General features: G+C 30.3%; 1 protein-coding gene across 1 annotated transcript in view; it reads left to right on the top strand.

Annotated features, from left to right (window-relative positions):
• LOC142322035 (congested-like trachea protein) overlaps positions 1-20,260 on the top strand; it is a 94,908-nt gene extending 74,648 nt beyond the window's left edge. Inside the window, exons 5-6 of the mRNA XM_075360635.1 lie at positions 5,584-5,766; positions 9,083-20,260. Of these exons, the coding sequence (XP_075216750.1) occupies positions 5,584-5,766; positions 9,083-9,270 (371 nt within the window). The 3' untranslated portion in view covers positions 9,271-20,260. The remainder of the gene's footprint in view (positions 1-5,583; positions 5,767-9,082) is intronic.
• Positions 20,261-25,221: the final 4,961 nt, after the last annotated feature.

Below are 25,221 nucleotides of genomic sequence, written 5' to 3'. Positions count from 1 at the left end.
GGCTTGACAGCATGGGGATCAGCCGCAGACTATCTCATAAATAAAATAAATTTAATACAAAATAGTGTCCTCAAAGATATTGCTCTTTATGATTCTGATAACAATTATGACACTAATTTAAATAATCTTACAAGGTTTCTGTCAGTTAGAGGTCTATTTAAATTCTTAATTATTTTTAAGAACTTTTACAACAGTGAATACAGGAAGTATTCACTGTTGTAAGTATATAACAAGAAGTACGTTGTTCCTGCATTACTTAATTCTTTACCGAATCACCTCAATAATGTAAAAATGGAAAAAAATGATTTAAAAAAACTTCTCATTGAGTGGGCATTAATTATAACGTAATAGGTACTAACAGGATTCATGTTGGATTTATACTGGCAGTCCAGACAATTATAACATGATTATAGTTATTATTTTAATGTTGATAATTATTGTAAATCAATAAATAATGTATTGTTGAATGGTTAAAGCTTAGTTATTTATTTTCTTTATGTAATTGTTGCAACAAGATATTAATTGTGTAATTCGTTGTTGTAATTAAGTATAGTTTTGTTTCTTGAATATAATTTTAGTTACTAAATCTAATACATTACAAATATTAAAGAAATAATTTGTTCATTAGTTTTTAAATATATAGTCTAATTTTGTAAAATTAATTTTTATAATTGTACTACTATTATAAGTATTATAAAACTAATAATATCTTTAGTTGTTACATAAAATTGGTTATTACATTAACCACTTAATAATGTAATAATAACTCTTTAGTATATCTGTCGACAGACTTAGGTCTGACGGATGACCATGTAAGTTTTAAATTGTAAATAAATAAATAATTTCATATCTCCTTCTAAGAATGAACAGATTTCGTATATATATATATATATATATAAAACTTTTAAATTTTCCAAGAAGAGAGAAATAGTTTAAAAATAAATACAAAGATTTCAAATTTTGTAATGCATCTTATTAAAAGTAGTCTTGAAAACAAAGATTTGAAGAAAAATGTAGAAGTTTTAAAAATATTCATGGCCATAAAAACATTTAAATTTTTGGATAAATATTGCATTTAAAAATACAAGATAATATGGTATTATAAATGAGACCCAAAATTTATTTGCATGATGCATTTTTAAAATGACGAGGTGGCACAACTGATGCTCAATGAAGTTACTTTATCAGATGGATGTATTTTATCACACATTAGTTCGTACTTGATAATAATGCTTACAGGGGTTTTACATATAACATGTTTATTCTTTTACATTGTAACTTTATAAAAGTATAGTGAATGGAAAATTAATTGAATGAATGTTTTGTTAGATGTGATTATGCTAGTTGATGTCTGCATTACGTGATAAATCAAATATATTTGTATGTTGAATATTATATAATTGTTTGTTAAACGTATACTCCATTATAACATTACTTATAAACACTTACATTAGAGTAGCTTTTTTTTTAAATATTATTTTAAGTTTCAGTAATTTATGTCCTGTTACATTCAACCTGTTGGCCTTTCAGTGGCTTTCAGTATTTTTCAGCATTTTAGCAAGAATAATTCTGTAGGATATAGAAGATATTGAGATTGATCAAAAACAACAAACATGATCACAGAATTAATAAACTGGTGTAGATTTGTTGAAGACATCATCTCAATGTAGTAAGGCTACACTAAGGCAATAATTAATTGATATAAACAAATTAAATTTTATGTCTAAATGCAAAATATAATAAATTAACTTTCTTGATTTCATCATCAGAAAAAGCAAGCAACAAAAACACATTTCTAGAGTGTCCAGAAAACTAACAATAACAGATTACTGTCATTTATAATGTATTAAACCTGATGTCATAAAAACTGTTTGTTTTGAGAATATGACCCATTGTCTTTTCAATATAACTGTTGCTTTTCAACAACCCTATGTCAACATAACCGTGTTAAACTGAATGGTTAAAAAATTGAATTATTTATGTTAGTTATTGAAGTCTACCAATTGCTTGCCTCATAAACATGACTGAAAAGGGGCATCAGTGTTATATTTCGTCAGATTTAAAAGTAAGTAGAAAACCACATAGAAAAATCTTTATAACATACCTAACACATTCAAATAGATAAAACAGCACACTCATTGACACACTCCCTACCCAGAATAAAATTAAAAATAAAGATAAAGCGAACAAAAAAATGTTATTAACATACTAAAAAAGGACTCTAAGAAAATAGCTCAAATTTAAAAAATTTGGTTATAATGGTGCTCATAATAACAAGCAAAACAGATTATTACACACATTATGCAATCATCAAATAAAGTTGAATAAATGTTTAATGAGAAAATTATAAAACAATTCTAGTTTTATAAAAAGTTATTTTTTTTAAATTTTATAAATATTTTTCATCTAATTTAAAAATCATATGTCAAGTATATCACTGCTTCATTGTAAAACAGAATGTTGGTCGCTTGATAAACTATTATATGTTTATGTTACTCAAAAATTAATTGTTGTATGTATGCATATGTCATTTTAGCAGTTTATTACAGATGTGTTACTCATTTGTTTTGTGAAATTTATTTCAGTATATGTGTGTGTATGATGATATGTTATACAAAAACTAATTTTGGTATGTATGTGTTTAAAATTTTTTATGTTGATTGCAAAATAATTACTCATCATATTGAGGTCGCGGTAAATAAACGTATGACAGCAATCATGAAAATACAACTGTTCAGTTAGTTGGTATACCTATGGGACAAGATTATTTGTAAATTGCATTAATTTATTAATTGATTAATTTGTTAATTACAGTAGTTTACCAATTGCTTGCATCATAAACACAACTGGAAAGGGGTGTCATTGTTGCATTTCATTCAGATATAAAAGTAAGTACATTACTTATGGCCATAAAAGATTGATTGCTTGAAAAGAATCCGGAAAAGAAAATAATTACTGACTTTGTAATGAAACCAACATAGAATGTTCGAAATCTCTGTAAATATAGGTATGAAAATAATGTATTGTAAAAAAATGTAAAATAAAGGAAAAGTATAAATGTTTTTTATTTGAAATCCTGCTGGCCCATTTAAAAATAATTATAAAAATGCTGCAAAGTTTTAAAATAATTTTATATGCGTTTTCAATAATTATATAATTAATCCAAATAAGGCTTTTTGAATTGTAGATCTAAAATCAGATTCTTTTTATTACATTTAGGTAGAAAAATCTAAAAAAAAAAAACAATAACTAAAAATATATTAACTGCATTCATCAAACACCTGAATAACTTAAGTTAGTATTAATTTAATTACTGTATTTATTCGAGTACCCCCCGCCCCCGAATAAGTTCCACACCTCAATTTTCCAGACCGAAAATCTAAAAAAAAATACCGCCCGTATTTTAAAGTGCAACAGATATGATAAAAAATACGTAAATATGAAATTTTCAGAAAGTAAAGCACTTAATTCGTTCATTTAAATTATAATATTAATATTACATTAATAATTAATTACTGTAAGTACTAGTTTAGTTCAGAATCAGTAGGCCAGTAAAACGAAAAGAAAGTATCATGTTGAAAAGATCATTTCAAAACACTTTTTAATATGGAATTTTATTTTAATTAATCACTGTTACTGTCAATGTTCATAGAAGAGTTACCAGTAGTCTCCACGTCGCTCTACCAAAGGTGATCGATCGTCTTCACTACCATCAAGTTCATTAGATATTCCACATTTTTTTAAACTTTTCCTTACTAATTCCATGGAAATACCTTCCCAAGCACCTTTTATCCAAACACAGATCTGATTAAAATCTGGGCGTTTGATTCTTCCTGTAAACGTGAGAAAGAAATTTTCATCAGCCATCCATTTACTGTACAGTTGTTTTAATGCAGATTTGAATGGTTTATTAATGCAGACATCTAGTGGTTGCAATACAGATGTCAATTCGCCTAGAATTATTATTTGGTCTGTCATACCCTTTTTTAAAATGTCTTTCACTTTATCAGTCGTATAACCCTGATAACTATCGATTACTAGCATACCGGTATTTTTTTTAAGTAAATCTCCTGATCGCTTATGCCATACACCCCTGATCCAATCTAAAATTAAGGTTTCGTCCATCCAACCTGATTCCTGTGCTCTGATAATAACTCCATTTTCCTGTACGGTAGGAAGAGTTTTTCTTTTAAAAACAATGTACGGAGGTAATTTTGATTCATCAGAAGTAATGTAAAGCACAACACTACACCTTTGTTTTTCATTACCACCAGTGTGAATCGTTACACTTTTTCACCTGTTTTGTTTACGGTTTTGTCAAATGGCATTTCAGAATATGCAGGGGTTTGATCAGCATTTCCTATTTGAGAAGGCCTTTATCTTTTCTAAGATTTATTATGTATTTGTGAAAATGTAATATTTTTTGTTCATAAGCGTCTGGAATTCATTGAGAAATTCGTCTTTTGTCTTATTGACAAATCATTTCATGCAAAAAATCGTGTTATCCATCCACGGCTTGTTTTAAAATCAATTTTATTCAACGATTTAGCGATTTCATGAGCATATGATAGACACATTTCTGTCATGATAGCATAACCGCATTTCCTTTTTTCCATAACAAAGTCATACAATTTTTGTTTCTGTCTCTGTGTATTTTGATATTAAGCCACGAAAAGCCCTTTTATTACTAGTGCCTTTCACCAGAAGTTGTTTCTTCTTACGCCAGTCTCGAATGTAGCTTTCATCTAGTCAAATTTTCTTCCTGCCACCTGATTTCCAATTTTTTCAGCCTCTTCTATAACGTGCAGTTTTTCATTTACTGTAAAACATCGTAGATGCTGTCCTTTTGTACTCATTTTAATGTCGTAATTAAAATAAATCACTGTATTAAACTTTACAAGATAAACTAAACAGATAAAATGCACATAACCGTCCACATATACAAACAGTACAATGACTATGGGGAATAGACAAGACGACGATGGGTAACTGATACTGTAACTGTAGTGTCATTAGAACCGGGTGCAGCATAAACAGAATGAATCAGTTTTATAAAAATACCGTAACTTCGTTCCTATCGATATTATGAACAGGATGTTAATAATTAAGGTTGTATTCTGTATAAGCGGCATCTGGTATTAATAAACGAAAGCCTTATGTGATTGAATTTAGGTACTTCTAAGAAAACGTTTACTTTACATAAATTATCCTGGCTAAAGGCTGCGTTTCAAGTAAACCCCACACCCTAATTTTTTCTCTCCAATTCCAAGAAAAAAAGTGCGAGGTACTCGAATAAATACGGCAGTTTCTTTATTTCATGAAATCTGACATTCTGTTATCAAAATATTTATCCTACATTTAACATTACATAATATTTAATTATTAGGTAGAGACTGTTATTATTAGGTAGAAATTACTGCCTAGACATTTTGAGTATTTTTATTGGTATGGAAAGAACAAAGTTATAAGTAGGTATTTTAGAAAATGCTCGGAAATATTGAAAAATAATTTTTTTTTAATAAAGTTTTGGTGTTATCTTAGTAATGAAATTCGACAAATAGTAGTACAGAGGTTTTTTTTTAGATGTGCCTGCTAGTGGAATGTATTTTATGACATATGAGTGGCTGCAAAAAGCTTTAACCAAATCTGAACCAAGTGAAGGAGGATATAAATTATTTACAACAATATTAGCTGGGGGTATGGCAGGAATTGCTAACTGGTTGGTGGGAATGCCCGCTGATGTACTCAAAAGCAGGTTACAGTCAGGTAATTAGTATTTTTTTAATTACTACAACTAATTTTATGTTTTCATTGAGTTTAGACAAATATTATATTATGCTTGCCCATATTGTATGAGGTATGTTTAAAAAGTGAGGGTGAGGGCCAGTTGCTAATAAAAAGTGGTTGGCAGCATGAACCATATTATGTGAGCAGTACTTCCAACTGTTTCATTAACTAGCCATCTACCCATCTTGTCAGCAATATTTGTTATATATTATTGTCAGTGATTAATGATGACTGTAGCTATAAACAGTTCTACCATTTATGAAATTCAGAGTATGATTCAATATCTCAACATGAAAAAAGGCAGTACTTATGAAATTTACCTTAAATGGTGTGAAATTTATCTGCCTACAATAATGAGTAAAGCAAAGGTATGACAGCTGTCTTGTGAGTTTTATGAAGACAGTATAGAAGAGAAAATTGCAAGGTCTAGTGTTCAGAAGATGGCCTTATTGAACAAATGGATGCAGAAGTTAAGAAAACTGGCATTTTACAGTTAGTGTTCTTGCATTTACATGTACATTTCTGTACTGCTATAAGAGAGCATGATGAAATTTTATCCCACAACATAACTGTAATGAAATTTGGATTTCATTTGTCAGTATAGAGTCCAAACAACAATCCATTTAGTGATGTACACTGGTGGATTTTATTGAGCTAGAAACGATTACAGTGGAGGTATATACTCTGAAACACTTAAAAACTAAAGTGTGCAGTTCAGGACAAGTAACATGGAATTTTGGTGCATGAATTTTTTTTATTCAGAATAATTCATTCACACAGCCCACATCCCCACTGCAAGAAGATTCATCTCCACAGATGGAATCTTTTGATCACCCTGATCACAATTTTCCACTAAGATCTTGGACCTTGTGACTACCATGACTTCCTTCACTTAAAAAGTACTGGGATTTTACAAAATTTCTGAAAATCAGCTCCAAAAATACGAACCCCCAGCCCTACGAATAAAGAATGAAAAGGGTAAACTGGCCCATAATAGTAAAGACAATGAGGAAATCCTAGCTAAATATTTCAACAAATTCCTACGTTTTGAAGAACCAACAGAATTCCTAAACTTCAACACCAACATCCCATTACAACACCACCAGAAAACATCAACCCTTTCACAATAAAAGAAGTCTACCAAACACTGGGTGAGATAAATAATTATAAAGCAGCAGGAGAAGATCAGACTTTTGTAGAGATCTGGAAGCATGCAGAAAGGTCAGCAAAAATTACCCTTTATCAACAGCTTGTCAACATTTGGATCAAAGAAAAACTATCAGAACACTGGATGACAGCCCTCATCCATCTGTTACATTAAAACAGAAACAAAATAGACCCTAACAATTACAGGTGAATCTCACTCCTAGACACAACATAAAAATTCTTTTAAGAATCATCCTCAGCAGGATCGGTCCACAACTTGAGAAACTAGGAGAATACCAGGCAGGTTTCAGACCCTGGAAGAGCTGTCCAAACCAGATCATGAGTCTCAAGCTAATAGTGGGTTACAACAGGAAAAGAAATGGAGACATGGTGATAACATTTGTAGATTTCAAGAAAGTTATGATTGCATTCACAGAGGATCCCTAATAAAAATTCTAAGATGCCTCAGAATACATATCAAGTTAATAAAAATGATAAAATGACCCTCACAAACACTAAGTCAGAGGTAAAATTGAGAGGCAAGCCCTTGGAACCTTTTGAGATCAAACCAGGACTGCGCCAAGGTGATGGACTCTTGCTTCTATTATTCAACTGCACTCTAGAAATGGTAATGAGGGAATGGCTCAAAAAATGCCCCCCAAAAGTAGAAAATAGGCTGAAAAATCAAAACAAACTGTCTTGGTTTTGCCAACGACTTGGCACTGCTAGCAAATTACATCGACAAAGCTAAATCACAGATATTAGAACTTCAAAACATTGCAAATAAAATTGGCCTCAAAATTTCATTCAAAAAGACAGAATTATGCCCCAAAAACCAACATGATTAATAGAAGTAAACATAAACTGTAATAAAATCAAAGTAGCAACCCAGTTTAAATAACTTGGAGAAATAATAACAAACAACCTAAACGAAAAAACCTTGATCCAGATAAGAAGAAACAAACTAGCTACCGCTCAGAAATTAACCTGGTACACTTGCAATAAAATATTCCTATCAATAAATGCAAAAATAAGACATTACAACACAGTTATAAAACCAGAAGTTACTTATGCAGTAGAAACACTCTTCCACCTGAATGAACAATCAAAGATAGGCAGACTTCAGAAAATTTAAAGAAGAATCGGAAGAACTTGCATCAATAAAAAGTACCAGAAAGACGGGCAGTGGTGGATTGTACCCAACAAAGTCATGTATAAAGAGTTAGAATCCATCACTGATACCATGCATAAGAGGAGACTAGGATTCTTTGGGCATATTATGAGGATGCAAGATACAGTACAATACAAATACAGCTAGTACAGTAAAATCTCGACTCGAAAAACACCAAGACAGGATGCAGATGGATCAGAGAAATAAAAGAGAATTTGAAGGAAATTGGTCTTGCACCACAGATAAGTTAAAATTAAACAAAAAAAAATCAAGAACAAAAACACTTGCTTCACACTCACAAGAAAAAATCTCATAACATGAACATTTTCAACACTAGAAGGGCACAAAGATTGAAACTTATGAAAAGGTATTGGGAGGACTGCAAGGCCCAAACAGTCCCATTGAATAAACTTGGATAATGGACTGACTAAAGTGATCATATGTGGTCATAAAAGATAATAATAATAGCTTTAATTCCTGTAAATTATTATGATATGCCGCAAGACACACTTAGTGTATTACATGATTCACAATGTTGATCAGGGGTTAAACAGTTAAAAAAATAATTGAGAAAAGATATTTACTGATAAAGAAATATTGACTGAAATTTAAGAAATCATAGAAAAAGGATGAAAAATTTCACTATAATTTAATGGTTCTAAGTGTGATGTTGCAACAAACAATTCCAAACTTACTGAGCTCTTACCATGGTATCTTGAGACAGAAATACTCTTCATCAAACCATTGCAGTCGTAGCATAGTTTGTCCTGCTTGTGTAGCAGCGGTTTTAGCAAGACTTGCAAGCTCCTCCATCAGTAATAAAATGTAGATCAAATAAACATTCATCGAGTGAGGAGGAACCAAGTATTACTTTCTAGATTAAAACAAATTAAAATTTAGCATATTAAATAGTTTAAGTTTGGTTCATTTGCTTTATCTACTTTAAACTATTCATAATTATATTTTATGATTTTTCAGCTCCAGAAGGAACATATCCAAATGGATTGAGAGATGTATTTTACAAACTTAGGAAGGAAGAAGGACTTGGGGCACTTTATCGTGGAATTGTCCCAGTAATGTTACGAGCATTTCCTGCTAATGCTGCTTGTTTTATTGGTTTTGAAGCTTGTATTACATTACTCAATTTTATTGCTCCAAATCTATAGTATTAAAATTTTATTATTTGCGTTATTGTATTTTACCAGTTCAGTTTTTTGTAAATTGTGTAAGTATGAATTAAAGAGATCATCAATTACACTCTTTGTTGCAATGTTGGGAGCAACAGGCTTTTGAATTTGATAATTTATTGTTGTGTAAAGTTTTAGTTATAGCTTATATACTGGATGATCATTTGAAAAGTTACCACATTTATTATTCAACAACTATCAGTCCCATTGTATTTCTGTTTGCAGGCATGTGTACCATTCTCAAGGGGAACCGTTTAAAGTTATTTTCAAAGGGGTGGAACCACCCGCTCCACTACACCTACCCCAACTCAAAAATCTTAAATGGCAGTGGTAACATTAATTTTCAACCCGAAAAAATAATGAATTTTAGTGAAAAGAAAGTAAAATCTGCTTACCCCTTTGCTCGGTAGGTGCAAAAAAACCATTTGGGGTAGTACTTTTTTTAAATCTCAGTCCAACAAAAATAACTATAAAATTACATGATATTACTTATTAAACCATTTGAAATAGTCATAATTTTTGGATTAAAATTGTGAAAATTATTTTTTAAAATACCAACACAAAATTTATCCCTTCAATCCTTTCTAAATTTTCAAAGGTTGAAAACTTGATTTTTTTTAATTGAGACGATGTAGCTTCTGACACTTCATTTGGAGGGTCCTTTGAACTACAAGTAATTTGGTACAAATAAAATAAAAATTGGTTCACTGGTATTAAAGTTAAGATTAAAAATGTGGTTTTTTTAGGTTATGTTGGAATACAATGTTATTGACCCAAAGTATTAGGTCTGAAATCGCCCATTTTCAAAAATGTGGGTTTTAGGTTTCTCCAGCATTGAAAACATACCAGTAAACACAGCATTATAACATCAGTTAAACACAAGAAAAACCAATAATAAGGTTACCTACTTCTTTGCTGGTAACATGTTGAAAAATTTGTTACCAGATAAACTTAATGATTAAATAATTAAATAAAAACTAATTCATAAATGAATAATTGTTAATCAAAAAATAAAGCTTAAATGATTCTTTAGTTAATTTTGTTATGAAGGTTTTAACAATAAGAGTTTTTAAGAAATAATTAATGAAGCACATTTTTTTTTACCTCAATAAAATAAAAGTATCAATTTTTAAATCATTTGTAAAAAATGATTCCCATTTTCCTGTAAACAATACTAAAGTCTTTGTTGAAATTCACATCTTAATTTTATTAAAGTTTCTTTAGTTGCATCCTTACATGCTCTTACAATTTTATTCTTCAACTCTTGTATGTTAGCATGAATTTCTTTATAAATTATTGATTTTAAATGACCTCACAAAAAAAAGTCCAGTTGTGCAAGATCAGTAGAGCTTGCCAGCCACTCAGCTGTTCCTGTTCTATCTATCCAGTGCCCAGGAAACATTCAGTCCAACTATTGCCAAACTGGAAGTTAACAGTGAGCATGTGCTCCATCTTGCTGAAAGTGAAGCACATCTTCGTAAGTAACATGTTTTCATTGTCATCTAACTGATTTTCTAAGGCATGGACTGTTGATGAGTAACTTCATGTAGCAATTGCAAATACTTTTCACCTGTCAAATTCACATCGATAAATACTGGACCAATTATGTTATCACCATAAATCCCAGATCACACATTTATTTTTTAACAAAGCCATTTAGAAAGAAGGTGAATTCATAAGAAAAACAAGTATTTTTCGTAAACATTGGATTGGCATATAATTGAATCATTTCTTCACAGAATTCAATCCTTCTGTCAGCATCATTCTCATTCAGTTCTTGATGCAGTTGAATTTTATACAGAAAAAATTTATTCCATTTTAATGTAGTGAAAACAGAACCATAAGAGACCTCAGTTTCACAGGGTATTTTACAAATTGAACTCTGAGGATTTGCTACTATATTCTCATGATTTCAACCAAAATTAATTCGTCTAAAACCTTTTGCCCTGCACGTTTCTTATTCATGACAGATCCTGTTTCTTTTAATTTTTTCAGAAGTTTTACAATGTAAGTTTGAAACATTTTTATTTGGATGCTGTTCATTAGACGCCAGGGCAGTTCTTGTAGTACATTTATATTGTTCTTCATATGTAAAAATTAGTTCAGTTCTTTCTTCCAGATTTTAATTCATTTTGGCAAGACAAAAAATGAAAGGCCAAATGGTAGAACAGTAACACAAACCAAATGCCAATTTTAACTGAAGCACTCAACAATTTAAATAAAACATGATGATGAAATAAATACAATAAATACTTTTTACCACTAATTACATAAAGTATGAAGGAAAACAATTTGCAAAAATTTACCATAAACTAAGATATCAATAATTGGCAGAAAATTACAACCTGTTGTAAACAAGGTAATCAATTTTTCAACATGTTGCCAGCAAAGAAGTAGGTACCTTATTACTGGTTTTTTGTATCCTTAACTGATGTTATAATGCTGTGTTTACTGGTATGTTTTTTCAATGCTGGAGAAACCTAAAACCAATATTTTTAAGAACAGGCAATTTCAGACTTAATGCTTTGGGTCAATAACATTGTATCACAATATAACCTAAAAAAAACACATTTTTAATCATAACATTAATACCAGTGAACCAATTTTTATTTTATTTGTACCAAATTACTTGTAATTCAAAGGACCTTCCAAATGAGGTCTCACAAGCTACATCGTCTTACTTAAAAAACAACAACCCTTGAAAATTTAGAAAAATATTTAGGGGGAAATTTTATGTTGATAATTTTCACAGTTTTAATCCACAAATTATGATTATTTCACAGAAGTAATATCACAGTGGTTTAAGAAGTAAGAAGTAATATCGTAATTTTGTAGTTACTTTTGTTGGACTGAGATTTAAAACAAGTACTACCCCAAATGGTTTTTTGCACCTACCAAGCTAAGGGGTAGGCGGATTTTAACTTTCTTTTCACCAAAAGTCATTATTTTTTCGGGTTGTCAATTAATGTAATTAAATGTTACCATTGCTGTTTAAGATATTTGAGTGTGGGTAGCTGTAGCGGAAAGGGTGGGTTCCACCTCATTTGAAAATAATTTTAAAACGGTTCCCCTCCCTGAGAATGGTGTGCGTGCCTGTAAACAGAAATATGATAACTGTTAAATGGACTGATAACTGTTTAATAATAAATGTTGTAACTTTGCAAATGATCACCCGGTAGAGTAATTTACACTGAGTGACTATGTAATAATTTTCTGTAAATTATTAAAAAATATTTAGTGCATGACATGAATAACCACCACAATAAATAATGTGTCCAAGGAAATAACTTATCAAAGTATTTTTGTTATTATTTTTTTTGTATAGTATGATGTACGAATTGTTATTAAAATTTATAGTGCACTAAAATTTCAGTAATCTAGACTAGAGGGAGATAAAATTTTAATAATGAAATACTGTGTAAATATTTTCATAAAAATGTGAAAAATTGTAAATTAATTTGTATCACAATAATTTTTCTGTGTGACTACGTACCGTCATTCTAGTAAGCCAAACTATTCTGTTATTAACTACATATTTTGACACACTTATATGCCACAATTTTTTTTTTTTTATTTTATATTTTTTATTTTTTGTCAGTTCAGCTATCTAGTGTTCCAGATAGCATTCAGCATAGATATTACTGCAAAAAAGGGCATTATTGTATTATAATTAATATAATTTTATACCTTAAATTAATATAAGTATATTTCATTTAGCAGCACCCATGTAGAATCATTTTATGCTATATATGATCATTTTCACATAAAGCATAATTTATTTATCCTTCCAACTACTGTTCAAATTTGTTTACACTTCTGACTGGTATTTATTCTGACTTGTCTTTTGTTAGGGGACTGTAATTACTAGAAAAACAGTTGATGTAGAATTACATTTTTTTTAAATTATGGCATTTCAGCAAAATCCCATTTACCAATAAAAAACTTGTTTTGGGGATGACTATAATGTGTAATTCTGATAAAAAATGCTTTTCAGCTCTTAAGAACAAAAAATATTTCTAGGTTTAAGAAAATTTTCTCGATTTTCACGGTGGAAAAAATTTTACCATGATCATTTGTCCCAGAAGCTTTAATAAAAAAGCATAATATTTGAAACATACTAGAGGTATAATCTCATGTAGGTCCTTTAAGAGGTTTTTATATTGGTTCTGGTTGTTGCAGTAAACATGAAATCTGAAACTTTAGTTTCAAATCAACTTTACAGAGTGTTGAGTATGTATTAGGGGCCATAATGATTTTATTCTGAATATTAACAATACTTTGAAATGTAAATACATTTTTGATAACTACATTGAAATTGCCTAAGTTTTGGCTGAAATAAAAGAAAGGAAGTTTTGTCGTTAAAGTAATGTTACATAGTCCGCACATTACTTGATGTGATTGTTGTAGTTGTTAACAACATTGTTCTCATTATCACACCTTCTGTTCAGCCAAATTGGTTTCCATTTGGTGTACAAAGAAAAAATATTATGTTTATTTTTAAGTTTGTTGTAAGATTGTATTTAGGATAAATTTAGCATCATCATCCTTGTAAACCGACCACAAAGATTCAGTATCATAGATATTTTGAACAAATTTGAAGGGATATCTTGTTCTTTTAATTCTTTTGTTGCTTTTTGTAGAGATTCACATAGCAAATGGTTCCTTCTTATTGAAAGTAATTTTTATTATATGTGAAGTTTTGCTGCTAGAATTTGAATTCTTTGTTTTCACAAACCTTTTTAGATAAATTGAACAAAGTCATTTCATGTTTTAAATTGTGTACTTCATAGAAAATCATAACAATAATACTGTGATAAATTATTGTTTTTAAATTGATTTGAGATAAAATTTAAGCACTAATTGGCAACTGGCATTTTTTCAATCAGTTTTTATATTGGATAGATTTTCGTCATTATATATGTTCTTTTAACAGAAAAAAAAATGTTGTGCTGGCTGTATCAATTTACTTATAAATCCAAATTATAAATAAAATTAGTCTGCCTTGCAGAGATAAGTAAATGCAAGAAAAAAATAATTAATTTCTAGTAAATATATTTTTAACTGAAGATTAGGAAACTGAAATATTTGTAAAAACTAATAAAGACCCTTTCATACCAAAAATATTTTAAAAAGAACTCATTCAGGATAAGATTGCATGTATGTTTTAACTACAGGATTATACCTTAAATAAAATATTAATTGAAATTTAAAAAAGTCGTATTTCTTATAAAAGAACTAATAATGAACTAATAAAAGAATTATAATCTGGATAATATTACTAAATTAAAAAGCAATGGTATTCATAGAAAAAAATGTTCAGCAACAAAATGTGTTTGTGTGAAAAGGTTTTGTTTAAAAAATAACCAACTTTTTCAAAAAAATATTTTATTGAATATTTAAGTTAACCTCCAATACATTTAACCTTCTTCAACATACTGTTCTTCGGTTGTACACTATTACATACTTTTCACTTTGAGAAACAGCTGTGGAACCCACTTATCAGATTAGTTTTCAGGACATACTGCACACTTTCTTTTATGAACTCTGTTGTCAGATCTCAGTCCTTTTAATGTCATTTTTAATTTTTTAAATAAAAAAAAAAGGTCAGCAGGAATAGATCAGGTGATTAGAGTTGGTGAGGGATGACACTGAGTGAATTTTGAAAAACTTACAAATTAGTAGTGAGTGTCATGGTGACGAAACCATGAACTGTCACACCAAAGTTCAGATTGCCTCTTTCTCACATTTTCACGCAGACATCTGATGACTTCTAGATAGTAGTGGTGGTTGATTGTCTGCCCTGAAAGTAGAAACACATAGTAAACAATGATTTTGATGTCAAAAATGACTATTAACATCACCTTTGTATTTGAATAAATTTTGTGTGGCTGACTGCTTACATATTATAATACCCATACTCATACCCTCTCATTGCCATTTATTATTATTGATAAGAAGGCTTTATCATTTGCGAGATTTAAAAGTTCCAGACAAATTACTAGACAATTTTTTGTTGACAAGTTTTCAGACTGAACTTGTCAAGTGCTCTTTGACAGGAACTTGTCAATGACATGATGCTTTCCTAATTTTTCAGTTAGGATTTGATGACATTAGCACACCAAAATCACTCTCTCTTATACTATCTTGCAAGCTGTTAAACATCAATTCAATCTCACCAGTTTGTTCACTTGGGTAATGTGGGGCATGTCCATTGATGTTGCTTTCCTAGACCAAGCATGGTAGCTTCTCAACCACTTGAAATGAAAGGCCCTGAACCACTCTTAGCACTCTTAAAGAGTCTTCCCTGTAAGTCTTTTAACCTATTTTGTGTGTTGTGGTAAACTCTTTACCAAACACATTCAATTTCACTGTAACTCTTTGCTTTCACATAATTCACTCATTGCAACAGTGGCCAAATGCACCAGATAATACATACTTCAAATAAACAGTACTCAAAACTAATAGACAAACAAGGGTGATAGAAGATTTTTCATTAGTACCTTCATTACACAATGATTGCATCTATTCATCTCAAAATATCTCATTAGCACCAGAGAAAAGAATTGGTTATTTTTTAAATAACCCTCGTGTGTGTATGTGTATGTGTATGTGTGTGTGTGTGTGTGTGTGTGTGTGTGTGTGTTGTGTTGTGAATGTGCTCTCACGCACATTTATATACATTTTGTTTTTCTCCAAAAGTATATTATTCATAGTTTATATTATTATATTAAAAAGTCAGAAATGTATGTGTAATTTTTTTCTTGCCACAGTTTTGTTACATGGATGTCTCCAGACGATCTTAATATATAAATATATATTTTGCTTATATGTTATGAATGTTACAAAGTAAAAACAAGATTCAAGTTGTTTTGAATCAGTGATTGGGTACTTTGACGTACACTCATCTTTTTATCATCTCAGATTTCATATTGCTATTATTATCTCTTCTTTGGTAAACGGTGTCAGTCAGATCATCTAGGTCTTGTATATTTTAATTCATTTCATTATACAGGATGGTTCAAAGAAACGGGAAATTAAAAAAATTAAATAACGTTAATGAAACTTTTTTTTAGAAAATGAATTTTATTTCATGTAATTGTACAAATGTTGCCATTTTAGGATACATACATTTTAGTTTATTTTGTAAAGATGACATCTTGCAAGTGACCTCCTCTTCTACATAAACACCCACGAAGTCTCTTTGTTAAATTGTTCATGGTTTGACGTAACATATCAACTGGAATTTCCACAATTGCTTCTCGGATCTTTGCCTTTAGATCTTCCGTTGTAGCAGGTCTACGATGGAACACTTTGCTTTTAAGGTGACCCCCAAAAGTCACAAGCTGAGAGATCAGGCTATCTGGGAGGCCATCTAATGTCACCATTTCGTGAAATTACACGTTGTCCAAACAATCTGCGTACAGCTGCCATCGATATTCGAGCAGTATGTGACATTGCTCCATCTTGTTGAAACCAGGCTGTGTTATGAATTGGTAGAAATCTCTTTTGTTGTTCCACAACAAAGGTTTCAAGCATGGCTACATAACGAGCCGACCTCACTGTAATCGCAAGACCGTTGTCATACTCAAAAAAATAAGGGCCTATAACACCGTAAGATGACATAGCACACCACACGGTCACTTTCTGGCTGTGCCAGGGATGCCTGGTGTAGCTGCATAGGATTTTCTTGTACCCATTATCTGAAATTTTGCTTGTTAACAAATCCACTGAGGTGGAAATGCGCTTCGTCTGACATCCACAGTTTGTGAACAAACTCTTCGTTATCATTTATCTTCTGAAGCATTACATTACAGAATTGTGCTCGCACAACTGCATCGTTCGGTTTCAGTTCCTGGACGATCTGCTACTTGTATGGATGGTATTGCAAGTCCTTCACTAACATTCTTCGAACACTTGAACTATGCAATTGTAAAGATGCTGAGAGACGACGAATTGACCGATGTGGATTTCGTGTGACAGCATCTTGTAAAGCTTGAACATTCTGTGGTGTACGGACGGTTCGCTCATAGCCTGGAGGTTTCTTTTTCATTGCCGAACCAGTTTCCTCAAAATTAGATATCCATGTTTTAATTGCATGTGCTGATGGAACATGGTTGTTCTGTCCCAGATGAAAATGACTGCAAAATTCTCTACGCGCTCCCTCCACACTGTCATTGTTTTTGTAAAACGCTTTGATAGCAAATGCACGTTGCACACCACTCCAAGGATCCATGACAACTAAATGACAGGTCAGGTTAGAGAGGCTGGCGCCACTTATCAAGTGGTACCAATCGCCCACGGCTACCAACACAACTTTCAAAATTTCCCGTTTATTTGAATCACCTGTATAATCCAATTAATCAGAATCTAGATTAATGATGTTTTTCTGTGTTTATTATTTTTAGTTTTAAGAAAATTGTCATTACAAGAAATTTTTGTTAAGCGTGATTATTATGAATAAGTGTGATTATTAAATTACAATAAAGATGAGTGGCACAAATTGAAATTAAAAAGTTTTTATATTGTAATTAATTTTTTGCCAGTGAAAATTGATATGTGAAGGATTGCAAATGAGAATAGGTGAATGAGAACTGCTATTATTAATGAATTAATTGAGCTTATAAAATTATATTATATTTGTGAATGGTTTGTCGGTATCTTTCAATATTATTTTATTTCTTTTATTAGAGATATAAATCATTCTTCATGTATATATCAAGTGGCTAATCGCATAATCATTTCAAAGGTTCAGTTTCTTTTTATTTTTGTTTGCAAGACGAGTACTATGTTATATATAATTGATACTGTAAGTTATAGTATTTTGGTTTTTATGATTTTGAATAGCTTAACTCACAATATGGACAATAAATTTGTTCTAAGTTCAAGGTGGTATTCTGAAAGTAATTGTATAAATGGATCAGTGTTTACTAAAAATAACTAACTGAATTACTTCTTATGTAGGATTATTCAAAATTTTATATGGTGGAGATCAGTAATTACACGTGATTTTAGCATTGTGTATATGGCAGAATATGTATTTGTGTTACTTTATACGAGCCTTTACTGTGTTACAACAACCGTGGGTGACTCCATAACTAATTCAGTCATCCTACAATAACTTATCATTTTTTAAGCTACTGCATTGAGTGTCTTAAATCTCCCTGTGATATGAAATATATAAATATTGTTTCTGGTTTTTTTTTTGTGTGATTAATATAAAAAAACCATTAACTGTTATTGTATATATCTTTTTTGTTAATATCTAGAAATTTCTTTTAATGTTTTATCAATTCTTGATGCAGAATAAAGGAACAGTGATGAACATAAATGCAGTCATCCACATAAAAGCTGTGGTAGTTGGCTAAATATAATACTTAGTTTACTAAACATAATGAGTTTACTTGTAATCACATTTTGGTAAAGTTAGGTAAAATGTTTTTATAGGATTTTGGGGGGTAATTATTCCATCTTTTTAATCACTACCTATTTTATAAGTCTATATGAATACATTATTCAATAATAATTACCTATTACACAATTCTAATAAATAATAATGCAGAGAATATCTAACAATATAAGCATGTGTTTAGTTCTTAATTTGTTTAAAACTCATGATTTATATTATATATTTTAATGACTTTTATTATTATTTTATTATACGATACTTTGTTCAAATTTTACTTATTAACCTACACTATATTATAAGGCACATAAGTTAACTTTACTATTTAACCAGTTGCTTCCACGAGAAGGCAATTTCATTATGTCTCACTCATTTCTTATTCCATTTATTTATTTATGGCAGCGTTATTCTAAAATATGCACATTAATTTGGTTACTTACATTGCATATACAAAAATAGAATCTATAACAGTCAATTCATAAACCCTGCTATGTACTTTAATTAATTAATATTGTTAAATTATGTGTCATTTGCTATGAGCTATAAACTTTCAGCATTTTGAACTCAGTTTTTCTGTCTTTACCAGTATTTTGTGTTAATTGAGTTCCTTGTTTTATGTTTTTGTAACTATGAAGAATAGATTGATAACTGAGGTATCCAATTTATGAATTGAGTTTTACATGGAAGTAGGGCTTCTTTGAGAAAATCCATATATAGAGCATTTTGCTATCATATGAACTTATTTATAAAAAATTAGATTATGAAAGAATTTTCCTTCCATGTTTTGTGTGATAAACTGAAATCGTTGAAGGTTTATAAGTGAATGCTTAAACTAAATTTTACTCAGCTGTGCTTCAATAAAACTTTGAAGTTAGTTTAATTTTATTTCTGTTGCATTTATGCCACAAAAGACCAGTAAAAAATTAATAAATTTTAACAAACTGTTTTAATTGTTTTCTCTTCTAATTTCATGTTTAGAGAGTTAAAATGTCTTCTTACTTCTTGGAAGTGCATAGATTTCTTTCTGAAATATTAAAATGTCTGTTAATTCATCAGAATTTCTCTTGCATTTATAACATCTAGACTTTGTAGTTATGTAAGCTTCAATGTCTCCATCCTTTTTTCTGATATATTCACTTTCATAATTTAATTTGATATTAATTCAGTTACTAAAGCTATCTGGTTTATATGTTTTGTCTGTGAATTTTTTACCTGGTAGCTATTGTTTTTATGAAAATATGTTGTGTATTTTAATTGTTTTGCTCCCATTTATTTGTGTTTGTAATAGGACATTATGATAAAAAGTATTATACTTTTTCTAAGTGTGTTAAATGCTGTCATAAGTATTGAATTTTGCAGTATTCTGTTGCCTTAATTTCACAGGGCTACATGTTATCATAAGTGCTTATGAGTAGTTAAGTTTTAAATAATTTTATATTATTGAACAAATTTATTTTCTTTGATTCAGTTTTTGTAGAAACAGTGTATGTTTAAATAGAGTGAACTATTTTAATTTTAATGTTTTATGGAAATTAAATAAAACTGGTTATTCTTTGTTTATAAAAAGTTTTTAATTTAATTTTGTTTTCCAATTAAAATGATATGTTTATTATAAAAGAAATCAGATTGTTAAAAAGCCAAAATACAGTATCTGTTCATTGCTGTGTGCCCACACTCCAAAAGAGAGAAGCATATATTGAATAATCTACTGCCAAAAATGAAAATTGAGATAATTCAAAACAATTTGTAATGATAACATACTTTATAATTTTGATAACTGGGAAGTTGTAGCTCAAAAAGAAGCTTATTTTTCTTTTAGTGGATAGAGTCAATAAGTCATAAATAGTAAGCTTTTCCCATTTGAATGAAATTTTATAGAAACATGGTAGACTGAATGACAGTGGTAAAGTGCCAGGACGATAGTTAAACTACATATAACTGTAGAATAATAATCGCACAAGAAGAGTTTGTTTGCCAGTTTATGTGTTTCAAATTCTATTGTTACTTTGTTGACAAATTTAGTGACAGTTAAAATAGCATACATAAAATGTGTCATGATTTGGGGCCTAATAAAGTTTTCAAGATTTTTTTTATAGTTTGTTGTTTACAGAGATTTAAAAAAGTCTGACTAAAACAAGGTCATTGTATGTTAAATTTATATGAATCAATATACATTACTATCAAGTAACAAAAATTGTGACTTATTTTAACAGAGATTCTTGCCTGCACATTCTTTGTTATCGTAATAATGAAACTGTGCTTAAACCATATAAGTATGTTGAAACACATATCTCATGAAAAAAGATTTCCATTTTTAATGAGCAGTGTTCTAAAAATAGCTATCATATTGAAACTAACCATATGAATACTTTTTTGTACATGTTGTCAGAAGATAAAACCATGTTCTTAAATACTTATTTTACATTTATCACTTTCCAATGAAATTATAGAATATTAAGATTTCACTACAAAAAACAGGGGATTTTTGGTGCTTTATTTTTTTTAATTCCTACATGATTTCATTGAATAAATTGTAACCACAATAATAATGTTTAAAATAAAAGCTTAAAAATGGTATAAAACTTTTTTTTCCTCCAGTAATTTGAAAGAATTAATGGTTTGATGACTAGCTTTTTCTTTCACAGTGCTTGCTGTAGTTAATCATTCAAAACTTTTTTCCAGCAACTAGTATTTATACAAGCGTCGTTCAAATATAAAGTAGTGAATGTGGTGGTGCTCTGCGGGTAGTTAGTTGGATATGTGTAGAGGGGAGCAACCGGCCAGCAACTCACGTTCACACATCAGTAGCAAAATGTCTGAAGAGGAGTTACAATTGTCTGTTGGACATTGAATTATAATTCAATTTCTCACCAATGAAGGTGAAATTCAATCCTCTGAAATTTTCACTTTGCTCCAGGCTAGGTTTGAAGATGCAACCCTGTCAAATAACAGGTGTTTGTACCAAAAACGTTTTATGTAGCTGTGAGCAGTGGAGAACAAAAGTTACAAATATCATCTGCTGAGCAGTGTCAATGATGACAACATTCAGGTCATTTGTGACTGCCGCATAACCATCACTGAAATTGCAACAAAGATGGGGATGTGTTAGGAGTGTACATACAATGTAGTCAGATTCTCTTAGATACAACAAAGTGTCGGCAAGGTGGATTCCATATCTTTTCATTGAGCTATTGAGAAATGTCTGGAAAGACATCTGTCAGCAGCTTCTGAATTGCATTACGGTTGAAGGAGAGACGTTTTTGGACCATATTGTGACCTGCAACAAAACATGGGTCCACCACTACACCCCAGAAAGCAAGAGAACAAGTATAGTGTGAAGGAAAAGTGGGGAGGAGAATCAATGAAAGCCAAGAAACTTGTCAGTTGGCAACTGTTTTTTCGGACTCAAAAGGTGTGTTGCTGATTGATTTCCTGCATGAACAAGGACGGCAAATGCAGTAAACTACTGCCAATTATTGGATGACATCAGGGCTGTTTATCGCAACAAACAATGCCAGCAAACTGATTTGCAATGTCCTCCTCTACAATAATTCACAACTGCATACAGCAGCTCAGACTCATGATGAACTCAATAAAATTCATTGGACATCTCCACTATACAGTTCAGATTTGTCACTGTATAATTTGCACATGTTTGGTTTGCTGAAAGAAGCTTTAGGATGGAAAAGATTCAAAGATGATGCCATAGTCGAGCATTGGGTGCGCAATTAGTTGTTGGGGTGGCATCTTGTTTTTTTGTGATGGATCAGGAAGCTACCTATCTGGTGAAGAGAATATACTTCTTTTGAAAGAAACTATGTAGAAAAATAAGTTAATTTACCTAATGGTAATATTTATCTAAGTTAATTTAATTTTATTTAATATCAATAAAGCTATGTAAACAAATTCCAGTTTATTTTTTAATGACTTTGGTACACAGAAAGAAGAGTTATTCTGAACAGTTATTGAAATAAGTCTGAAAATAGAAAAACCGTTTAAAAACATAAACAAATATAATCTAAAAGAGATTATGTTTTGATTGTTAAACAACCATTCTCAATAGATATTGAATAATTAATATAAAAAACAAATATTTTTTAATTTTGTTATAATTTTTTGAAAGATTTTTATCTTTTTATAAGGTTTTTAAGTGTTTTTACCTTTGGGCTTTTAATTAATATTTACAAAAATACTTACCAACATGAACATTAAAACATTATTCATTTTATATATGGTAAGCCATTTAACATATACGAGGGCTCTCCAGTAAGTAACTTATGTTTTGAAATAAAAAACCAACCAAATCAAAAAAAAGAAATTTTTTTATATTCATTTGAAAGGCCAATCTTAAACTATTTTTCTACATAGTTGCCATTTAAATTGAGGCACTTATAATGATGCACAAGCTTTTCAATTCCTTCTCGGTAGAAATCTGCCGCCTTAGATTTTTGGCACCTATCTCGCAAAAAACTTGTGATAACCAAGCTTCCTCAATACAAATTCATACAGTAAACTATGTGAAGTTTGGAGAAAATGAAACCAAAGAATTCAAGTGAGTAACTCTAGACATTGCATAAGCTCTGAAGGTTTATGCAACTGTGACATTGTTGATTTGACCACAAGTTTCCTGTCTGAGAGATCCACTTCCACAGTAACCAAGGAATACCCAGCCTTTAAATTTGGAAAGTAGATATGTGTGATTAACTTTACCAAAGACTTAACTGAAGTCCAAGTAAATTCTATCTCCTTGGTACTGTTGTTCAAATGTGTAAATAATCAATTACATAAATTATTAACAAATAACAATATCCATAGCTAAATACTACGCTGGATATTGTTATCAGTTTTGAGATCCATAACAATATGTAGAAAAGTTTCATTTTGAGGCAATGTGGGAAAGTATCTATTCCTAACCTGTTTAATTACCTATTTTGAAAAACTCAAATATTCCTGTTAATTGGAGTATATATATATATATATATAAAACTGTTTAAGTATAAAAACCACTGTAGTCAGAAAAAGTAATTGTATACCGTACCCAGTCATATCTTAATAAAATAATAAAATTGTCTGCATTGAAGGTTTCATGTACGGCAACAAAATTACTGCCAATTTTCTCCCCAGAACTTATCTTTCCTTATCATGCAACCAAGTTTCACCACCAAACTAGAAGAGGATGTCTTTACTGGTCCTGACATAGGAAAACTTCTCAAAGATAGTAATTTTGAGAAACAAATAGAAGTTGCAGAAAAAGAAGCCTGGAGAGCCTTTAAAGACGCAGTAACCAAGTTTCTAGGCAATAAAAAGGATCCGAACTTCAAATCTGTCGTTGAAAACATGCTGCGGAAGTACAAAAATTTAGGCTGTTCCTTGAGCTTGAAGCTTCACTTCCTAAATTCTCATGTGGACAATTTTCCTGAAAATCTGGGAGACATTAGGGAAGAGATGAGTGAGAGATTTCATCAGGACATGAAAGAAATAGTAAGTAGGTATCTAGGAAAATGGACTTCTGCAATGATGGCAGACTATTGATGGATGTTACACCGAGATGAACCCTACAGAGAACATAGAAGGAAAAGTGCAAAGCAGAGGATAAGTAATCTAAAGAATCTTCTAACATGGAATAAAATTGTAAGTATTTTACATACTTCATCATTGTTGTTGGTTGAAGAGGGGGAGTGATTTCCAAAGGCATGATGTACCTCATAAAAATTAATTATATAAAAATAAATTAATTTAAAAATGCACTATAATAGAAATTAGGCTTATTTTGTGGCAATTTTCATTAGATTTTAAGGCGTCAATACCCCCGCCCCCCCTTCAGACCACTCAACTGTTTAGTTATAATAATACGTAGTATAAGTCAAAAAAGTGAATATATTACATTAATCTATTAAAAAAAAAAAAAAAAATTTTGTATCTGTTTTATTGTATCACATTTTTACAATTTTTCAACTTTTACAAATTTTGAAATTTGTGATTTGCAAAAAATCCTGATGTGATGGGGAAAAATGAAGATTATTTTGGGATTCAGCACTAAAAAATACATAGGAATCAATTATCAAAAACTAAAAAACACAGCCGTCGTAGGCTTGTGAATTAATATTAATATAATGGTAACAAAAATCTTTCTTATACCAGTTATTTGAAAGCCCATTAACATGATAAACAAATCCTGTCTCCATTTTATTATAATTAAATCTATAATTACATTTAGTGAAAATGTGACCGATATTATTTAAGATTTAAAAAAATAAATAAATAATGGAATTACTGTATCATAAACTTGAAAGAATAAAATTAATAAAATCACTTATTTAAGATCTTAATGACAGCAAACACAATGTGAGATAATAGTGCTAAGAAGCTCTATAAGTTACATAAAATATGTAAGCTTGTGTTTTTCTCTCTGCTTATTTTAATAGGTATGGGATTAAAGAATGCATTGTACTTTATCTCCTTTTTAGAATTGTTTACTAAGAAACTATTAATAAAGAAAATAATATTGAGCCTCATAAGACACAACT

The sequence above is a fragment of the Lycorma delicatula genome, chromosome 3 (assembly GCF_047948215.1).
Source record: "Lycorma delicatula isolate Av1 chromosome 3, ASM4794821v1, whole genome shotgun sequence".
Taxonomy (NCBI): Eukaryota; Metazoa; Arthropoda; class Insecta; order Hemiptera; family Fulgoridae; genus Lycorma; species Lycorma delicatula.
The sequence above is the reverse complement of the archived record's forward strand: the minus strand, read 5'-3'. Positions and strand labels throughout refer to the sequence as shown.